The sequence below is a fragment of the Marmota flaviventris genome, chromosome 9 (assembly GCF_047511675.1).
Source record: "Marmota flaviventris isolate mMarFla1 chromosome 9, mMarFla1.hap1, whole genome shotgun sequence".
Lineage (NCBI taxonomy): Eukaryota > Metazoa > Chordata > Mammalia > Rodentia > Sciuridae > Marmota > Marmota flaviventris.
The window spans coordinates 99,433,275-99,455,353 of NC_092506.1; the positions used below are offsets into that span (position 1 = coordinate 99,433,275).

Sequence of the window (22,079 nt, forward strand, 5' to 3'; positions counted from 1 at the left end):
GCCAAAATAGAACTAAGACCCAGGTCCTTCAATTCCAGCACACTGTGCTTTCATCTGTGATATCCTAATTTTCCTGGATGCTAAATGCTGATTATAACCTCTCAGTGGGAGTTCCAATAAGGAGAGAAAAGTTAGAGGTTTCCAGGATTCAAAGACCTTGCTTAGAATTATACTTCTCCCCTAAAGCTGGGGGAGAATTGCCTTGTTAAGACTTCTCTTATCATTTGGAAATCAGCTTACATCTTTCTATAGTGGTAGGAATAATGAAATGAAAATTCTTTCTCCAAGTGTTTATTTTACAATTACTTGATAGTTCACATGTACCAGAGAGAAGAGCATTTACCATAGGTGTCTTAGCTTCCCATTGGTGAAGAGCAGCATAACTCTGATTGAGGAGGGTATGACCTTTTTATGACTACTCTTAGTTTTATTTGTAAGTGAAATTCCACGGTAGAAATAGCTTACTTGGCTGAACTGGTGGATCCATACCAGCCACAGTGAAGATTGTCTTCTCAGCTAACTGGAGTTCTGAGACAAAAATGACACCCAATATGCTATCAGGCACTCAATAGATCATTTCCCTAAATAAATGAATTTCAGAGATATGTGCTATCTAGCAAATATAGTTTAAGAATATATTAATTTGATTTCCAACTACATATTGTGGTGGGTGGACATCATTTGTGCCATATGCAATTGTGATATCCCAGGCATCAATGATGCTCACATTGAGATCCTGGAAAATGTCCATCATGACAAGGTTTTGAATGTAACCATGAAAGTCGCTTAGTCTTTCTGCATCATTGTGCATCTCCCTGATGTTTTCTGTCTTGATAATGACTATGGTGTCTGGGCTTCTCAGAAGGAGTCGCTGAACAGCTTTGTGCACATTGAGGACCCTTCGGATGAAAACATCAATGGGAAAGGGTCTGAAATGCTGGCCCAGGGAAATAACAACAACAGTATTTTTTTCTCCTCCAGTTCTGTCAATGACTCGGGCCATGTACTCAATTTCTTTCACTGAATAAATAGATGATCCAATCAAGGGATAAGCATGTTTTTGCCACTGGATGTTGATATTTCTATCCAAGTCCACAGCTAGTTGGTGTTGCAGTTTTCCATGCTCATGCAGATCCACTGACTTGAGTGCTGAAGACAAATAAGCAATCCCCAAATGAGAGGAGAATAAAGTTATATGATTGACAAGTCATGGTGAATGGATATAAATAGAAAACATTATGCTAAGTGAAATAAGCTAGACTAAGACAGTCAAGGGTCAAATGTTTTCCCTCCTCTGTGAAAGCTAGACAAAAATAAGTAGGAAAAGAAGAGAATATCTCATAAAAGTAGCAGAGAAGTCGGTGGAGTAGAGGAAAGTGATTGAGTGAAAAGGTGGACGGACCGGAAAAGGGAAGAATGGTGGAATGAATCTTACCACACAATCCTATGAGCGTACACCACAGTGAATTTTACCTTTATATATCTAAAACACACTAATTTATAAAACTGTAAATAAATAGAAAAAAGATCAGTAGAATAGAGGAAAGGGAACAGGGGTAGGGAAGAGAAGGAAAGAAGAAGTACTGGCAACTGAACTGGAGCGAATTATATTCCCTGCTTGTATAATTATGTTAAAATAAACCCAATGTTATGTATAACTATAATGCACTAAAAATGATTGACTGACAAAGTCATAAATACAAGAGAAAATATTTGGTGATTATATATAAATAAGCTAATCATGTCTGATTTACTATGGGTTTGATTGAGGGGACTCATTTGAAATTTACTTGAACAATTAAAAATGTTGCACATATGTTATAGATTATGTATGTCCTGCAAAACCATGGCACTGGATGATGGTAAGGCACTGGAAAAATGTCACTGGAGGATAATGTTGTTAGTTTTGTAAGTATTATTTTTGTACAACTTGTTGGCTCTAGACTAAAATCATTTGAAGATAAAGATACTAACTAATGTAATTAAATTAAGAAACAAAAGTAAATCTATTTCTCAAACTTCTTGTAAATTCCTTGAAGTCTATTTCTTTTTCTAATATTTATTTATTTATGTATTTTTAGTTTTAGGTGGATACATTAGTTTGTTTTTATGTGGTGCCGAGGATTGAATCCAGTGCCTCATGCATGCTAGGCGAGCACTCTACCACTGAGCCATCACCCCATCCCCCTCCTTGAAGTCTAAACAAAAGTTTATAATATAATTCCATGCATATGTTTCGTTTCATATGCATGCAATTGTCTTGAATAATAATCTATAATAATAATAGTATTACTATTTATTTGTGAAGTCATTTGAGTTTACAAAGCATTCATTTAGACTGAGGCAATCACTCATGTCAACATCACTCATTTATGTATTTAATTATCATATAATAGGAAAAAAAGAGAGAAAATAACCTGCTGAGAACTATACATTTTGTAAAGAGTCAGCTTTTAACTTGAAGTTCCCACCATGTCTTGTGAAACTATCCTACCCGATCTTGACACTCCTGAATATAAATATAGCATGAGTAGAAAAGATGAAGTCCTACCATTTTTCAACATCTCAATTACATTGTTATCTGAATATTAAGGCCAGCTGATTTGTGGCAAAAATATCAGTGGTAAATGTGTATTAAGTGATAATTAATGTTTGGTCACATGTGTTACCTTAGAAGCAAAGAGATATATTTGAAGTCTTAACCTAGTGACTAGAAAACAGACATGCTGGAGGATTGGTTGGTGGAAAATGGCAGAATGATTTTCTTCACTCTGCTTCCAACTTACTTCAGTTTTCTCCTCCAAAGCAGACTCTGGCCAAAAAGTTCAACTTTAAACAAAACATACAGGAGATGTTTTCCAACTGCAACATCCAAGATGAGCTAAAGAGGTTAGGTAACTCAGTACTGCAGTACTTTGTAGAACTAAGAGACCCTCCATTGTAGAATGTGATGCTGAAGGTCATCACTAGACCTTTGCTTTTATAACTGAGCAAACTGAGTTCTCAAGGAGTTTTGTCATTTCTCAGATGTCAGGATTGAAAACTCCTCTCTTCTACTGGGAATTCTTAAAACTTGAAATCCAGGTCCTACTGATTTCCCCTTTTTATTAAGAGAATCATCTTTCTTGCTAAGTTGGAGATCCTAGTGGCTTCATGTCTGGAAGACCAGGATGGAGCCACCATGAAGGCATAGTCCTAAGTAGTAGGAACCTCACCCAGGGACACAGATAGGCAGGTAGTGACAGTTTTCTAGGTAAGATTGCTAAGATCTATTTTGAGCTATTGTTGGTGAACTCTCGGTTTTGTAAATATAGCAACTGTACTAGGATTTTTCCAGCTGTATTCTGAACCCAACTCTAACATTAACTAATGATAACTGAAATTTATGTACTTTTTTTGGGGGGGGTGCTTTCTATATACTAATGTGCCTTGCAATGTGTTCAATTCTTTATATTCATTTCCTGATTTCACCTTCAAAACAAGCACCATGTTTATTGTATATATGAGAAAATGTGGCAGAGAAAATAAATAATAGGCCCAAGGTCATTTTTTCTAAGTCTAGTTCTATTAGACTCTGAATCCCATGCTTTTAAACACTGTGCCAATATGATATAAGTTTTACCTTCCTCTTGTATCTGTCATACTATCAGGTGATGATAATAGTGATGATAATTTATATAAAACCTTAATTCTTCACAGATAATATTCCAAATGCACCCTCTGTATTATTTCATTTTACCAGGTTGGTATTTTTTTTTTCATCTGTAGGTGACAGATGAGTAAGCTTAGGGACGGAATGCTCATGTAACTGGTCCAAGTCAGTCATAAAGGATCTGAAATCAGGTTTTGAACTCAGGACATCTGGATCTAGAATCTACACCCACAATCTTCACACTAACAATAGAAAGTATACAGTTTAATTTCTCAAACCATCTTTAGCTTCATTGATAATTTTCTATGATTTCTGGATAAATACTGATGTGTGAATTTCTTCTGGACAGGGACATTTTTCTACAACGGCTCTTTTCCATTCCCTGTATTCTTGTAAAGGAAATATCTTGTGAAAAATTTTGGTGTATTGTAATGAAGAAATGTGATAAAGATGAGGCATTTTCTACATTTCTTCCCTACATGAAAGGGAAGAGAATTTCTGAAGGGAATATGAGTAAAAGCTTAGACTGAATCATACTTTTGCTAGTGGCTTTGAAGAATTCAATCCATTGGCGGATGGTGGAATCTCCCAATAGGTGTATAAATTTTCCTCTCAGGCACTCATTCATTTTGATTGGAGCTAAATCACAGGAGACAGGGTTCCATGTTTCTTTCCAGACATGCCCACTGGGGATTGTGGATGTCATTCTAGGCTTGCATTTCTCTTTCACTGGAACTGGATCTTCTGCAAAAATCAGCAAGAAATGGTCCTTCTTAATATATCAAATTATTCATCAGTATTTCTAAGGAAATTTCTGTGTTTTCTAAGTGTCCTCTTAATAGGTGGGTGAAGATGGTGATTATAGTAGAAAATCCTTACAGAAATATCCTCATAAGTAATAGCTATTTTTTCAGAAAAAAAAATGATCTAATGTGAGTTTCTTAATGTGTATCATTAATGTCCATTATAATAGCACATTTTCTTCCAGGAGAGAAAATGACCCTCTGTTAAAATTTAAGTATTTGTCAGTTTTTCTATGAAAACAATGTCATCCATTTTTCTACAGAAATTAAAAATAATGCATAGTATCAATTAACTCACTTTTTTCCTTAAGTTTTTCACTCTGTCACAGTGTATTACAAACCACTAAAAAAGTCTATAGATTCGTTGAGTTAAATTCAAAATCTTATAAAAATTATTAACAACTTTGGAAACATCTAATCTGTTTGAGTGTGTTTGTATGCTGGAGAGAGTCCTGAGGGTCCATGAAGGGCCTGGTTTTCACCTGCTAGTTTACATCATGAAGAGTCTGAGGTGGCTACAATAGTGAAGTGACAGATTTAGAGCACTGATTGTTCATTAGATGGAATACTTTAGTATTTTAATGACTAAAGTATTAATACTTTAGTATTTAATGACTTTAAATACTTTAGTATTTAAAGGCTTATCCATATATGTGGAGTAAAAAATATCATTTCTACAATAAGGTACCTATTTATATTTTAGGATGGACAAGTACATTAGCAATTAGCTACACTACCAGAGACATAAAAGATGTTGCCTTAAATAATTTTAGATGGGTTTTTTTTCCTAGGCTTTTTTGAGTCAAATAAATTAAAGAGAAAATAGTTAAAATAAATGTGGAAATTCTACTTTGTATATTGAAGTTGTTTGAAAGGTGAGAAATCAAGAGGAGATAATGACAATAACCAGACTCCTAGGTAGCAGAAAGGAAACCTGTAGATGGTGATTATTGGACTAGAATTGATGCAGGAAGCAGTAAGGGTGGTGGTGTGGAGAAGGGTGGTGTTGGAGGAGGGGGCCTTGTAAAGACTTAGAAGAGAATTTAACAGTTTGTAGGTTATTGTGGAAGGTGGACAGGTTATCTATTACCTGATGTGTAGAGTAGATCAATGATGAGAGATACAGTTGCTAAAGAGGCATTTGATATCCTAGGGATTCCAATAATTCATTCTCTTAGTACATGATACCTTGGCTCATATTAGACAAGATAAATGAGCATTTTGCTGATGAAACTAAAACTGAACAAGTCCAACAGAAAGAGGAAAGGCTGTAAGTGTGTCTAGCACTAAGCACCCTCCACAAACACAGGAGAACTTACTGTTGCATTTGGAGACACTAATCACATTGAAGTTTTCCATAATCTCCACACCCACATTTGACCTTCAAAAGACAAGTATAGAAATGAACCTGCTGGTGGCCTCAAATCAGGAAACACTCAAGAAGTCAGAAAATCCAATGTTTCAGTTATTTCTTAGTGATTAGCTAATTATGGTGCCCTCAATTCAGGGCAGTGAGGGAATTTCCATTTCTTTGCCTATAATTCCATGAGATCCAGGTACCCAGAGGAACGCAAAGACTTAGCAAGATAGATATATATATATATATATATATATATATATATATATATATATATATATATATATATCTTATAGTACCCACACATGTTTCTCATTTTTTCTTGGTTTTCATTGTGTCTGTATTTTTTCATTTCATTGACAAGGATTAAAAAAACTTGAGGACTTCTGGACAATGAGCCCTGTCCCCCAAATTAATTGACAAATCCTCCCCCAAATGGATCTTCTTAAACAGTACATAAGTTGATTTGCTTATAGGACGTTCCTTTGGACCAACATATGGGAAAAAATCAACATATTGCCCTGGTATCTCTTTGTAATTATTTACCTTACAAAGATGGTCCTTTCTTGTTTGCTAAGATAGGAAACTTCCTTGTTGTTGGAATGCATGTGGGTGAGTGCTGCACAGGGAACATGCTGAGGCCTCATGCAGTAGAAGGCTTCTTGGTCTTGAGCATCCAGGTACTGGCATAGTTCAGTGCTTGAGTTTAAAATCAGGGCACAATCAGTATTGACCCGTGTGGACCCATTGATGAACTGGCCCGTGAAGATCACCCTGTCATAGCCTTGGTTCCTTGCCCTCCAGAGAGCCGACACCCCTTCACTGGGGTGGATGAGCAGGAGAGACAGGGAGACCTGGCCCTCCCAGAATAGAGTGAAGCTGACAAGGTAGGTGCCATTGTTGAAGTCTGTCACCTTTCCTGAGGCGCCTGCCTTCAGGGCTGGGGAGGACATCCTGGCCCTGAGGAAGTCCCCTCCATATTCCTTCCTGCGTCCCAGGTGGTCCCTGGCCTTCAGCAGAATATCCAGATGGTCCCCCCTGCAGTATGTGTCTCTAGGGTTGAGGATGGTGACTGTGCTGTGTTTGGCACTGGTGGTGCTGTTCACATGGGTGAAGGGTCTGGGTGGGATCATTTGGTCTAGTTTCTCCCGGATCTTACTTATTCTTAGCTCAGTCTCTGTTGGTGAAGCTGCTGGATTCAGAGGTGTTCCAGGGCTTGAGGACTCTGTGATCATGTTCCAGTGATGGAGGGAGATAGGCAACTTGAGAGCAGTCCATACCTCAAATGACAAGAGAGAGGATAGAGAACATCAAAAATCTTCCTTTTTTAATAACACTTTTATCTTTTATGAAATAATGAGAAGTACTAAAATGACACTGAGATTTTGTGTTCACATGTGTGTCATACACAAAACACTTTTGATACTGTGTTAGTGTTCGTTGGCTCATCAATTCTGGAAGAACCATTCAACCCAAATGAGCCCTAGTATCTTCTTTCTTGTAAAAGAAAGAAGTTGTTGTAAAATAGTTGTGTAATCTACCTTGCTGGTCAACTATGAAGACCAAATGAGAAAATGTTTTAAACTGTAATGAATGAATGCTTTTGTTTTATTATTTTTATATAAAAACTAAAATTTAGTAAAAAAATATTTGATCTCAAAGATATCTAATCTGTTCATCACTATCAGATCTGTCTTACATGAAATGATAGTGGTAGTTCTTTGAGATAAAAGGAAAAAAATGCCATTAATAACATAAATCATGAAAAAGCATAAGACTCATTTGTAAAGGTACATTTGGATAAGTATAAACTCAGAATCAGAATCCTAGGATACTATAATGATGAGGAGGAAATCACATTTCTTCATTATGAAGGTAAACAGCAAAAGATTTAAAATAATAATGGCTAAACTAGTTTGTTGAAGGATACAGAATATAAAAGAATGTATTGTGATATCAGAAATTTAAAATATGAGTGGTGTAAAAATAAACTTTTTCACGTGGTGAAACGTAAGCTATTATTAGCTTAAAAGAGGGTATTATAAATATTAGATTTTTTTGTATGTCTTATGGTAACCATAAAGAATACATTTCTAGTAAATACATAAAATGTAAAAAGTAAGCAATCAAAGCATACCACTAGAGAAAATCACAACTCACAAAGGAAGAAAGCAAGCATAGAGAAAGGGAATAAACACTCTACAAAACAACAGGAAAACAGCAAAATGGCAGTGGTAAGTTTTTACTTATCAATAATTACCTATCATAATGTAATAAATTCTCCAAAGGAGATACCATCATAACATCATAACTATATGCTGCCCACAAGAGACTTCACTTGTAAGAACACACTCAGATTGAAAGTCAAGGAATGGTAAAATACATTCCTTGCACAAGTAAACAAAGAGAGCAGTAGTAGCTATAGTTAAATCAAATGAAATAGATTTAAGTTAAAAATTGTGAATTGTAAAGAAAGTTCATTATATAATGATAAAGGAGTCAATTCATTAAGATTATATGATATATATATATATATATATATATATATATATATATATATATATATATATAATCTATTTATCTATCTCCATCTTACATTGAAGCTCTTCAATATATAAAGAAGGTGTCAATAGATTTGAGAAAGAGAAATAAACTGCAATACAATTATAGTAAGGAACACTTTAATACTCCCATTTTCAGCTATGGATAGATCATCCAGACAGAAAATCAATAAGGAGACATCATAATTAAAGTACACTTTAGCTGGGCTGGGGATGTAACTCAGTGGTGGTAGTGGCAGAGTGCTTGCCTAATATGTGTGAGGCCCTGGGTCCCACCCTGAGCACCACAAACCAAAAATCAAAACCCTGCACTTTAGACCAGATGGACTTAATAAACATATATGGAATATTCCACCCAAAGCAGCAGAATATATACTCCTCTAAGGTGCACCCAGGATGTTCTACATGCTAGATCATGTTCGGCCACATAACACATTTTAACATTAAAATCATATCAAGTATCTTTTCAAATGTTATTAAACTAGAAATCAATAACAGAAGGAATTTCAGAAAATTCACAAATACAGAAAAATTAAATACAAACCACCAATAGGTCAAGGAAGAAATTAGAAAGGAGAGTAAGAGAAGTAGCTCAGTGTTAGAGCATCTGGTTAACATGTATGAAGCACAAGGTTCAATCCCTAGCAACACACACACACACACACACACACACACACACACACAAAACTAAAAACATATTTTCAGACAAATTACTATGTACCCATAGTATACCAAAACCGAGGAAGACAGCAAAAATAATTCTAATTAGGAATTTTACAGCAATAAATACATCAAATAACCAACCTAATGCTATACTTCAAGGACCTGGAAAAACAAGAACAGACTAAGCCAAAGTTATCAAAAGAAGGACATAATAAAGATCAGAGCAGGTAAATGAAATAGAGAATAGAAAGTCAATAGAAGTGATCACTAAAACTAAGTGATTTTTTTAAAAAAAATACAAACAAACAAAATATTAGGCAGACTAAGAAAAATGAAAGAAAATATATAAATAAATAAATAATTCAGAAATGAAAAAGTATACAACTGTTAGCACAGAAATACAAAGATCACAAAAGACCACTCTTAATAGGTACATGCCAGCAAACTAGATAACCTAGAAGAGATGGATAAGTTCCTACACACATAACACCTACTAAGACTGAATCATGAAGAAATAGAAGATATGAATGCACTAAGAGATGAATGGCTAAGAAGATTGACTCACTACTAAAAAGTCTCACATCAAAGAAAAGCCCAGGGTCTAAAGTCTTCACTGCTAAATCCTTCTAAAGAAGAACTAATACCAATCTGTCTCAAGGTATTCCAAAAAAAATTGAAGAGGAGAGAATGCTTCTGGATATTTCACAAGGCCACACTTACACTGAAACAAAACCCGACAAGAACACTAGAATAAAGAAAATTACAGGCCAATATTCCTAATGAACATAAATGCAAATGTCCTTAACATATCCTAGCAAAATGAATTCACCTGCACTTTTAAAGGATCATTCATTACAATCCAGTTAGATCACTTCCAGGGGTTCAAGGATGATTCAACAGGCAAATCTATAAGTGTGATACAATGATACAACACATTAACACAAGGAAAGGCAAAAACCATATGACAATCTTCATAGATGCAGAAAAATCATGTAACATATTTGTGTGTGTGTTGGAGATTGAACCCAGAGGTGCTATATTCCCATTCCTTTTTTATTTTTAGATAGGGTAGTTGAGGTTGGCCTCCCGCTTGCAATCCTTCTACCTCCACCTCCTTAGTTTCTGGGATTTAACATCTTTTCAAGATAAAACGCTCAACAAGTTAGGTATAGAAGAAATGTACCTCAACACAATAAAGGCTGCATATGACAAGTCTACAGCTACTCCACTCTATACTGAATAATTGCAAGTTTTCCTCTAATATCAAGGAAAACTTTTACAACTTTTGGTTAACATGGTACTAGTCAGAACAATTAGGCAAGAGAAAGATATACAAGCCATCCAAATTGAAAAGGAGAAAGTTAAATTGTTCCTGTTTACAAATGACATGATCTTTTAATTAGAAACTCCTAAAGATTCTGCCAAAAACCTGTTAGAATGAATAAACAAGTTTAGTGAAGTTATAGGATATAAAATCAACAGACAGAAATCATTAGTATTTTTGTACACTAACAACAAATTGTCTGAAAAAAATCAAGAGATAATTTCATTTACAATAACTGCCAAAAATAAAATTAGATAAAATAAAATATTTAGTAGTAAATTTAACCAAGGAGGTGAAAGACCTGTACACTGAGAGCTACAAATCGTTGATGAAAAATTTGAAGAAGATACAAATAAATGGAAAGATATTCCATGTTCATGAATTGGAAGAATTAATAGTGTTAAAACATCCATACTATCCAAAGCAATCTGCAGATTCAATGCAAATTCTATCAAAATACAAATGACATTTTTCATAAAAATAGAAAAATTAATCCCAAAATTTACATGAACTTACAAGAGCCTAAATAACCAAGACTCTCTTTAATAAAAAGAACAAAATTAGAGGTCACAATACTTGATTTTAAAATATACTACAAAAGTCTAGTAATTAAAGCAGTATGGTACTGTCATAAAACAGACTGACAGACCAATAGAACACAGCAGAAAGCCCAGAAATAAATACATGTATTCCAGTCCTTTGATTTTTTTTTTAAAAAAGGTATCAAGGACACACAATAGAAAAAGAAAAATTTCTTTAAAAATATCTTTGTGACAACTGGATGTCCACATGTGGAACAATGTAATTATACCCTTACATCATACTGTATAAAGAAATCAACCCAAAATGAATTAAAATTTAAATGTAACACCTGAAACTGAAAAATTACTAAAAGAAGACATTGGAGAAAAGCTCCTAGACATTGGTCTGGAGAATGATTTGTAGATATGAGTGCAAAATATGTTGGTCACTAATTTTCACTTAGGAGAAATATGTTCAAGAAATATATTGCTAACCTAGTGACAACAGTTAATAACAATGCATTTGTATTCTTGAAAATTGCTGAGGCTGGAGATGTAACTCAGGTGTGGAGTGCTTGCCTACCATGTGTGAGTCTCTGGGTTTGTTCCCTAGCACCACCAATCCCCTCCCCCACAAAATACCCCAACAAAACAAAACCCAGCAAAAAATTGCTTAGAGAGTAGATTTGAAATATTGTCACCACCACCAAATAATAATAATAATGAGGTAATGCTAATGTTAATTATTTTGATTTAATTATTCCCCGATGTACACATATTTCAAAATATTTCATGCATAATGCATATATATAATTTTCATTTTTCAATTACATTGAAAAATAAGAAATAAAATGTTTAAATGCATGGAGCTTTTATGTAAAAATATCATTATTTCTATTTAATCTTTTTTACTTTGCTTAAACATTCTATGTTATTTTTAGTTAGTATTCAGATTGATTTTTTTAACACGATACAGAAAAACAGATTTATAGAATGTTTATTTTCTAATCGTAAGATAATATAAATATATTATTAAGAATTAAAAGAATGCTGAAAGTGTATAAGAAATGAAGTGAACCAATAATTATACCAACCCATTTATAACTACTGTTAAAATTTTGGTGAATTTCTCTCATTCCTTGTATACCACTTTGCATGATAGTAAATAAATATTCATCATTAAATTTTGAATTTTAATCAGTGACATCAAAATCTCTCAACCTTGTGTCAAAGTCCTATATTATTTTAGCCTACAGATATAGCTTAATATTTTACTCATTCTTATATTTTTTGGATATTTGTTGCTTTCAGTTTTTTTATCATGTTTAATTCTATAAAGAATGACTCTTCTTACAAGTCATTTTTTGCAATTCAAGAAATTTACCAAGAATCTCAGAAATAGAATAATTAGTAAAATGTGGTGAACATTGTTAAAGGATTTGACACATACTGTGAAATTGTTAAAAATAAAATTGTTCCATTTTTACATCCAGACGAGAAGTGCATGAGAATTCTATTCTTACTGTATGCTCACCACAGTAGGTAGCTCCTTTTTAAAGGCATTTTCCTCTGATGGAAGCTTAGCTTCTTCACTGTCTAGCTATGTAGTTTTGGTCAAGTTCTTAACCTCCCTTGAATCAGTTATATCATCTGAGTATCACATAATACAAAATAAACACTTTATATAGTTATTGTGAGGATTGATGGGATAACATGAAGCATTAGGAATGATTATGTCACATGCTAAGTATTCATTATAACTGTTTCTATTATTTTATAACTAAATATTTTTTGTTAAAAAATATCTTAATATGTCAAATAATAAAATATTTAGGATAAATCATTACTATTAATCATTTATCAGGATTTCCAATTAAGGCAGAGTAGTTTGTTCTGGACCAACTCTCCTGCAACTACTAATCATAAACTCTGAACAAACATGTATTTTAAAAAACAACACTATAAAAGCAGTGGAGAATGAGCACAAGCAGGTAGGAATTAGAGGGCAGTCGATACCTGGAAGAATGGGCAGCAAAGGACTTGCATTCTAAGTGCTGACTGAAGTTGTTTAGGCTGGAGGAAACTCAGAACCTCAGCATCAGAAGCAGGAAATATATAGATAAATATAAAAGACTGTTTCTATTTCTTTAAAGTACCTATATTTATTTAGTAAATTAAAGACTATAAATTTATAATAATATAACAACTATAGCCCAAAGATTAGGATCGGATATAAAGAGAACTAAGTGGTTGAAAGGTTATTACAGATTCCATGAAGTGACATATTAATAATTGTAAAAGTTAAGAATGTGTGATATGATCCCTAAAGAAACTAATGAAAAAGCAACATAGAAACTAAAAGGACATATAAAAAAAATCAGTAAAACTCAAAATAAGCAGGAAAAGGAAAATAGAGAAACAAAAAAAAAAAATAGAAGGACAGAACAGAAAAGAAAGAGCAAAGTGATCAATCTAAATCTTCCATTTTAATAATTCCATTGAATGTAGGTGGACTGCCTGCCTCACTAAAAAGCAGAAACAAAAAAATCAAGAGCTAATCATTTGCTGTCCGTGAGGAAGACCACTCAAGTATAAAGTTACCTCTAGGGTAAATAATATTCCATATTCCTTACAGACAGTGATAGACTATAGAAGGGACAAAGTGTATCTTTAGAAATAAAGATGGCCATTTCATCGTGTTAGAAGGATCAATTTGTCAGAAACCATAGCAATCATACATGTGTATACACTTATACACACTTGTACTTATAAATGAAACAAATTTTGACAAATTAAAGGGGAAATCCACAATCATGATTAGAAATGTAAAAATCGCTGTCAGTAGTTGCTACATGAACTATATGATAAAAGGAGTAAGGACCCACAGGATCTTAACAATGTTTTCATAATAGTGTATTTGAAACATCACACCACATTATCAGGTATGCATATATTATTGCAACTTTAAATAAAAATAAGAATTGATTTTTAGAATGGTAGAATTATTTTCTGTGCTCATAATTTTGTAGAAAGAAAACAAGAAAAGTCTGATTTAAGATGAAAGACTAAGGAAATACTGAAGTTTCAATTTCTTGCCAGAAAAATCTTAGGACAGAAGAGAACTTCACAAATTTTATTCTGGGAAACAGAGATACCTTAATTGAACCAGAACTAGTGGGGAATCTCCAGAAAAATTAAAGACAGATGAGATTAAATCAAGAAAGAAAAATCATAGTTCCAAACACAAATAAGGTTCTACAAAAGATGGAAGCTATAGTATAAATATACTTTCCATTCTCTAAGAGATGGTGGTGGCATTAATGAATCAAGTAGAGATCCTGGAAAGTTAAAATTTTATTGTTCAATATGTAAAAATCAATTGTGCTCCTCTACACCATGACTAAGCAATTAGAAACTCTCGTTTTAAAAAGAACAGCATATACAAACAAAATATTATAGCAACATATAATTACAAAATACCTAAGAATAAATCTAACAGAAAATGTGGAAGATCTGTAGGCAAAAACTGTAAGATTTACTGATAGACTTGAAGAAAGACCTAAATAAGTAGATATTTGATGTTGCTCAATAGAAAAATATAAACATCAGTTTCCAATTTGACTTACTTAAGGTGAAGTCATGTTTATAAAATTCAAATCGAATTTTTCTTCAGATTTAATAGGCTGACTCTAAAAAGTGCAAGAGAGAGTAAAGAGCTAAAATCTTCTGAAGTGAAACAAACAATGGTAATGCGACCTGCAAGCTTTCAAGACTAATTTTGAAGCTCTGTTAGCAATAACAGTGTAGTGTTGGCACAAGGAAGACAAAGTGGTCAATGGAACAGAACAAGAGCCCCAAAGGGACCTTCACTTGGTAGACCACCCTTGAGATATGAGGTGGCATGCCCTAGAAAGAAAGGACTACATTAAATAAAAGGAATTTGCTATCTATGTGGAAATAAAAGAATAACAGAAGGAAATAAAAACAAAATAAAGCACATGCATTGAAAGGTTAAATAACAAAAGCAACATTTTTTATTGGAGCATCATAATTATACATAGTAGTTGGGTTCACTTGGACAAATCACACATGCAAGGAATTTGATTTCAATTCCAAGACCTCCTTCCCCCTGCCCCCATACGCCCTCCTCTAATCTACTAATTTTTTCCTTTTATATATATATATATATATATATATATATATATATATATGTGTGTGTGTGTGTGTGTGTGTGTGTGTGTGTGTGTGTGTGTGAAATTCCCTTTGGTACTTTATATGTGAATATAACATGATTTTATTAAATTCATTCTCTTTATCTTCCTTCTTCCCTTCCTTCCTCACTCTTGACCTCCTTCTTCTATTCCACTGATTTTCCCTGTGTCTTTCTGATATCCCATCTCCTTCCCCACAGCCTTTCTTACTTTGCTTTGCTCTAGGTTCCACATATGAGAAAAAACATTCCACCCTTGATTTTCTAAGTCTGGCCTGTTTCACTTCACATGATTTTTCTCTATTTCCATCATTTACTGCCAATTTCCTGTGCCAATACTACACAATGGTAAATACCATTATTTCATTCTTATTTATGGCTGAGTAAAACTCCATTTTCTTAATCCATTCATCTATTGATGAACATGTGAGTTGATTCTGCAATTTGGCTATTGTGAAGCATGCAGCTATAAACATTGAGGCGGCCACATCACTATGATATGCTGATTTTAGATCTTCAAAAGCAGCATTTAAGTTTCAATAGAATGTTTAGACAAACAGTCTGATATTGGAGAGGGGAAATATTTCTCTTCAAAGTAAAAAGGCAGATACATTTTACTAAATGAAAATAAACATTTTATTCTTCAGATGTTCTCTTAAAGAAGGTGAAAATACAGGTTAAATGTTGTGAAGAGATAGTTGTGATGAATAAATAATCAACAAAGGAACAAGGTCTATGAATAAGCACAGTGTTACCCTCTCAGATGCTGCTTAATGATTTTCAGTCACTCTGCTTCTTAAAAAGTGTGCACGCCTTTGAAACTCCCCTACTACGTTTTATAGGTCTTGAAGTCTGGACTTTCCTAGAACAGGTGAGGTATCAAATAAAAATATACTTTTGCAAACACAGAAAGCAAGCAATTCCTACCTTTGTGGACTTTTGGAGAACTGTAAAAGTGATCAAGAAGGCTAATATAAGCAGCAGTAGCCACAGTGACTTCCGATTGGTCACAGTTGTTTTCATGATCAGGACCCTACAAGAGACAACAAAACAAACACAATGCAACAAAACAGAAAGAAAAGCATGGAAACACCCGAAGTGCTTGTGCCTCCTCAGATGAGTTCCTCCCAGAAGTAAACCTTGGCCCTCCCAGCTGCCCTTGCTGTCCCCTAGCAGCTGTTCATGTTGATCAGCTTGTACTTTGCCCAGGAAAGTTATTCCACGCAGCCCACCATGGACTCTAAGGAACTGAGCAGCTAAGCACCTAAAGGGTGCAGGGATGCTCATGGTTAAGGTGAAGTCTCCAGCTTATGGGTCTTCTCACATGCCTCCTATTCTCTTCCTTAAACATCATGAGAAGACGGAAGAACTTGAGTAAATATTGACCCTGAGATTCATATTATCTCACTGATCTTCTTACGTAAATTGATCATTCAGCTTCCCCAATCCCTATCTGTAAATTTGTTTTCTTGTCTTACTCTGAGACTTTCTGGCACCCATCAACCTTGAAAATAATTATTTTAAAACTCATATCTATTACTTCCTTTTAAAATTGTTTCAGGCTTTATCAGCATTTTTCTTCAATTCACACGATTTGTCTTTGACTTGCGATTTCAACTTCTCATTTAAAATCAGGTTGCTTGGCAAAGTAAGCCAATCCCCCAAAACCAAAGTCCCAATGTTCTCTCTGATAAGTGGATGCTGACCCATAATGGGGTGGGCGTTGAGAGAATGGAGGAACTTTGATTGGGAAAAGGGAAGGGAGGTGAGGTGAGGGAGAATGGGGATAGGAAAGCTGGTGGAATGAAATGTCATTACCCTAGGACTGCATATGTGGTGCAACTCTATGTTATACAACCAGAGAAATGAAAAGCTGTGCTTCATTTGTGTACAATGAATGAAAATGCATTTTTCTATTATGTTTAACTAATTAGAACAAATTAAAAAATAACTACATGTGAGTAAATAAAAGAGGCAAAGGAAAAATTCTAAATAAATAAATAAAATCAGATTGCTTGGGCTGAGGTCATCACTTTAGTTGAGTGCCTATCTGGCATGCACATGGCCCTGGGTTTGATCCTTGGAGTCATAAAAATAAATAAATAAAGTTAAATCAGATTGCTTAATGATCCCTTTCTAAAATATTCCATCCTTGAAAATTTACTGTCTCCTAGAAGCACCTCTTATCCTGGACTCTCAGTTTACACGTAGACTTTAGAAGTTTCTGCACTCAAGAATGGTTGTTACCACTCTCCCTCACCTGCCCCACTTTGAAAAGGTTTTCTTACCTTTAGTTGTAAAGACTTCTTCCATCCCATCCCTAAGAACTCCTGTGAGCTGGGTGTGGAGGTTTTCTTCTGAAGTTCCCAGTGTGTTACTGAGGTATCTCTTTTCTGTAACAAAATAAATCACAAGCATAAATTATACCAGTCTGGATACTTTTTACTTGGACTTATAACCTTCTGTGTAACTCATTTTCAAAATGCCAGGCATGCCAACTCCACCTTAAGGAGGGGCTTGGATCACAAAGATTAATCATCAGTTCAATTCAACACAGGCAGTGTTGTGAAATGATTTCAATGTTCTAAGACTTTAGGAGTCTAATTCTAGTAAGGGCATGATAAATACCTGAGAAGACAAAAGCGAATGTAGCCAGAAGTTCAAATGATTGAGACTTCACAGCCTATTTTGAGTCAAACATTTATAGATTTTAACAGTCACCCATGGAGAGTTGAACTTCTTATTTTCCATGTGAACCTTGTTAATGAAGACCCCATTGCCTTGTTATGAAGACCACCTTGCATATTTTCTTGCATGTAGTACATAGTCAATAAAATTTGCTGAATCAAAACTGAAAGAACCTCAAATGCAATAAAGGCAAGACATCTTAGACTGAGAACAGTTTACATTCACAGATTTTAATCCATCTGAGATTTGTATTGTTGATCCAATTAAAAAGGTGCCAGAAAAAGCAAGTGCCTAGGACACATGCACCAGGGTCTGCAAGAAGCCTTGTAGCTCCATGGGTCTCATTTATGCTACCTTGCATAACACATATTTAAACATGTCCATCAATCCTTTCAGTCCTTTCATTGAAAAGCAAAAATCAAGACCTGTTTCATAAGAATCTCTCCAACTTTGACAATCCTTCCAACATCCTTGCTCATGTTCTGCCAAACTAACTTCAACAATACTTCTTTATGTCTTTACATAAGGATGATTGTAAAAGCTGTTTTAACCTTACGTATCTGGGTCTATGATTGCTCAACTTTGCTTCAAGGAACCTATAATAAAATTAAAATCTTTGCAGTGGGTTTGCTTTGGCTTCTCCTTAGGAGACAGATGCCAGCAGGCACCCAAGTTCACAGCCTATTTTGAGTCAAACATTTATAGATTTTATTTTAGTTATATAGATATTTGTACTCAATGTGAATCCGGCACTTTTTAATCTATTTTTTATAAGATAGGCATACTAGTTATGCTTAGTGTAAAAAATTGGGAGCAGAGAAGAGAGTTTAAATAATTTGTCCAGGTCATCTAGTGAGGTTTGAAACATGGCTGAGTTCAGGATTCCTGTTGTTTTGATCTCTGATCCAGAGCACTTTTCACTATTCAGCATGCTCTAGCACATATGATATAACCAAGTTCGGGTTGGTTCTGTGGTTCATGTATTTATTGTCAACTATGCTTTAAAAAAAAAGGCTTTTTTTGAAAACTATTTTAATTCAAGTGGCTGGAAAGCCTGGTGTGAGCAGGATGTTTGATCTTCCGCAGAGTGCTCTCCTTGCAGGTAATAATGTTCCTTCATCATCATCTTTGATTAAGTATTTTCCTTCCCCCTAAACTTGGGAGTCTAAATAAAAGGTCTAAACATGGGAGCTTAGTTACAGGTGGGATTATAGAGCTATGTGTTTACAAAATAAAAAACCATCCAGGAGATCAGCAGTTCTTTGAATAAGGAGTAGGGTAAGAGTGGTGCTGGCTATGATCTAAAATAGCCCAGGCAAAATGGGCAGGCAGACTGTAAGCATCCGGCAAATTCAAGGAACGTGCACTGGAGACGCAGCCACAAGGTGGGGAAATGGCCACTGTTTCAGAAACCAAACAAAAAGATGCCAACACCAAGGAGGCTACACTACTTGGTAGGAAGTCTCATTTCCAAAAGATTTGAGCAAAGGGAGAGGGTCCTTGACCCTGCAGGGTTTTGACTATATAGACTAGAAAAGATGCAGCCCAAGAATGACTCAAGACTTCAGCAGTGAGAACTTGGCATAGGACCTATGAAATAACGACGAAGGGCACAGGCTGGTGCCACTCAACATCCTCTTTATCCATAGAAGGTAAAAAGGCCAGTGTTTTGGACAGATAGGTCACTAAGGCTCCAGATTTACTAGTCATAGAGGGTCAGGGGTACACTGCAATTTTCAATCATGTAATGGGGAAATGTATGCAGTTCACAGGGACTGCCCTGTCACAGCCCTCCTTGGAAAAGCTAGTGGAAAATTCCAGGCTTAAGTCACTTGTTACCTTGCCACTCTGAAACAGAGATGGACACATTTCAAAGGCAATAAACCCTGGTGGTGGAAACCTATCTGAAGGTTAGCATGAGCACCTTGCCAACTGGGGTGCTTCCTTTTGTTGGCAATGCCTACCACTAGATATCCTCATTACTGGAATTTGAACAAGATGTATGTATATGAACAAAAAAAAAAGCATTGGTGGGGTGAATGTGGAGAGACCTACAGCTAGGATAGCAATAACTAACATTTTCTGAGGACTTACTACATGCCGGGCCCTCTTCTGAATGCCTTCTGTGCTTTAACCCATTGAACCCTCAGACCTATACTATGAGGTGCTTTCCATTTTCAGAGGAGGAAAATGAGGCACAGGATGCCAAAATACACTAGCAAAGGTGGCACAGGTCATAAATGGCAGAGGCAGGCCTTAAATCCCAAGCTCCAGAGCTGCAGTTTTAACTACTTCAGGTACTGCCAGAAGCTGAAAGACAGGAAGGCAGGAAGCAGAGGAAGAGAGGAGAGATTAGATGTTGACAGCAGAAGTAGGAGAAGCAGGGACAGAAAGCAGTGTGTCACTAAACTGGGGAAGCTCCACAATAATCATGGCCTGCTGCTAGGGCAGTTTCTAAGCCATCACTAGAGCTGCATCCTATCTTAGAGGTCCTTCTACTTTGTCCTCAGCATCACTTAAGATCTCTGTGAGGCCTTGGGCAGGCTGGGACTCTGAAGAATTACTTACCTCTCCTCTCAAAATCCCAGGAGCATTCCAAAATGTGTGAAACTCTCCCGATCACACAAACCCAGCTTCATCATTCTATACCCAAGTCCCTATTTTTTGTTGACTGACTACATGTTTCCCATGAGGATAAGAAATGAAATAGGAAGACTGTGAGCAGTGTATTCAAACATGCCAGACTTTGACACTTCATCAGTTCTAGCACCACTTGTCTGATGTTTTCTGTTATGTTGAAAAGGTATATTAACCTTTTTATTAGGTAAGTAAACATGTTTGTTTAGATAGTGATATGGTTGATTTCCTGAACTTTAATGGATTTGTACCTCAATAGAATATGGACACTGGTCCACCTGATCAATTTTTCTTCAAACTTGGTATAACAGATTTGCATGACCGAGATTCGATCACCACAATTAAAAGAGGAATTTAGAATTTGAAAGCTCATTTCCCTTTCTGAATTGACTAGAACTCTTTTACCACCAAGGTCCTTTTAGTGATGTAATTTTAAAGCAAGTGTATGCCCCTTTTTCTTACAGAGAACATGGGCGAATTGGAATGACTCAAATGCAGATATTTTAGAACAAAAAGCATTCCATTTCATAGTATAAATAGATGCATGGTTAAAATGCCTCATTTATCCACAGGATTTATTACTTCTTTGGAGGTAATCTTGCTTGGTTCTCAGTATGAACTTAAATTGCTCCATATGTGTGAATTACTGCTTATTTTTTCAGAGTTGTTTCTGTCTGTTCTCATTTAGACAGATGGTTCTGGTTTATTGGAAATGGAGGTCCTTAGAACCATAGAAAGCAATGTAGGCCTGATTCCCCAGTCACTTCTGGCTGAAGTGGAGACTTGTAAACACTAGGATAAGATTTATCAGAGACTGGATTGGGCTATTGATGTTCATGACTCAACTTTCTTTTCTCACTGGGTCCCTGACAGTCAGCTTTGTTTAGAGTTCAAGGTAAAGAGATTCTTGAATTCTCTTTGATTCCAATGGATAAATTTGTGTCTAGGAAGGGGGAGGTAGATGCAAAAGGTATAGTTTGGGTTTTGAGTCTCCTAAATTCTTAATAGAGCTTAGGAATTATTTTTGCTTTGTAATTCATTTTTTTACCATTGAACTAATAGTAGACTCCTATTGAAAATTATAATCTTATCTAAGTTTCTGCTTTAAAAAATGAAAGCAAGGGCCTAACGTGCTTGGAAGAGAACAAAAGGAAAAGAAAGTGACCTGAAAGTTATTCAAAACAACAGAACCTTCTGTGTACAGGCCAATAGATACTGAGCAACAACTAACAACTATAAGTAAATACTACAGTAAATATTGAACGTGAAAGACCCTCAGACAGCACTAAGGTTTGAACTAAAGCCCTGGTTGGAACAGATACTGAGGAAACCCCTATGGCAAACTAGTCTCCACTCTAAACACTGTATATTGCTAAACAAATTTGAAGTTCTTTGTACATTAAGGGCAACTGTTGTGACAATAAACTTCAAGTCCATCCCAGCTCCTGCCTAAATTAACACAATTCCCCACACTACAGACCTAGCAGACAGAATTATAAGCCTATTTTGAAACATAGTAATTATTTACTCCAGTCTCTACTATTTTGTTTAATTGCAATTTCAATTAAAAAATTATAAGGCATATAGAAAGGGGACAAAATCACACAGTCCATTGAGGCAGGAAAATGAGCAGAACCAGACTCAGGGATGAGGCATGCACTGG

The 22,079-nt window shown here is 35.3% G+C and overlaps 1 protein-coding gene across 1 annotated transcript in view; it reads right to left on the bottom strand.

Annotated features, from left to right (window-relative positions):
- Positions 1–313: 313 nt before the first annotated feature.
- The window catches only part of LOC114088976 (NXPE family member 4), a 61,462-nt gene continuing 39,696 nt past the window's right edge, over positions 314–22,079 (bottom strand). Inside the window, exons 4-9 of the mRNA XM_071616720.1 lie at positions 17,380–17,484; positions 16,019–16,124; positions 6,359–7,092; positions 5,775–5,836; positions 4,190–4,396; positions 314–1,149 (exon numbers count right to left, since the gene is read on the bottom strand). Of these exons, the coding sequence (XP_071472821.1) occupies positions 614–1,149; positions 4,190–4,396; positions 5,775–5,836; positions 6,359–7,092; positions 16,019–16,114 (1,635 nt within the window). The 5' untranslated portion in view covers positions 16,115–16,124; positions 17,380–17,484 and the 3' untranslated portion in view covers positions 314–613. The remainder of the gene's footprint in view (positions 1,150–4,189; positions 4,397–5,774; positions 5,837–6,358; positions 7,093–16,018; positions 16,125–17,379; positions 17,485–22,079) is intronic.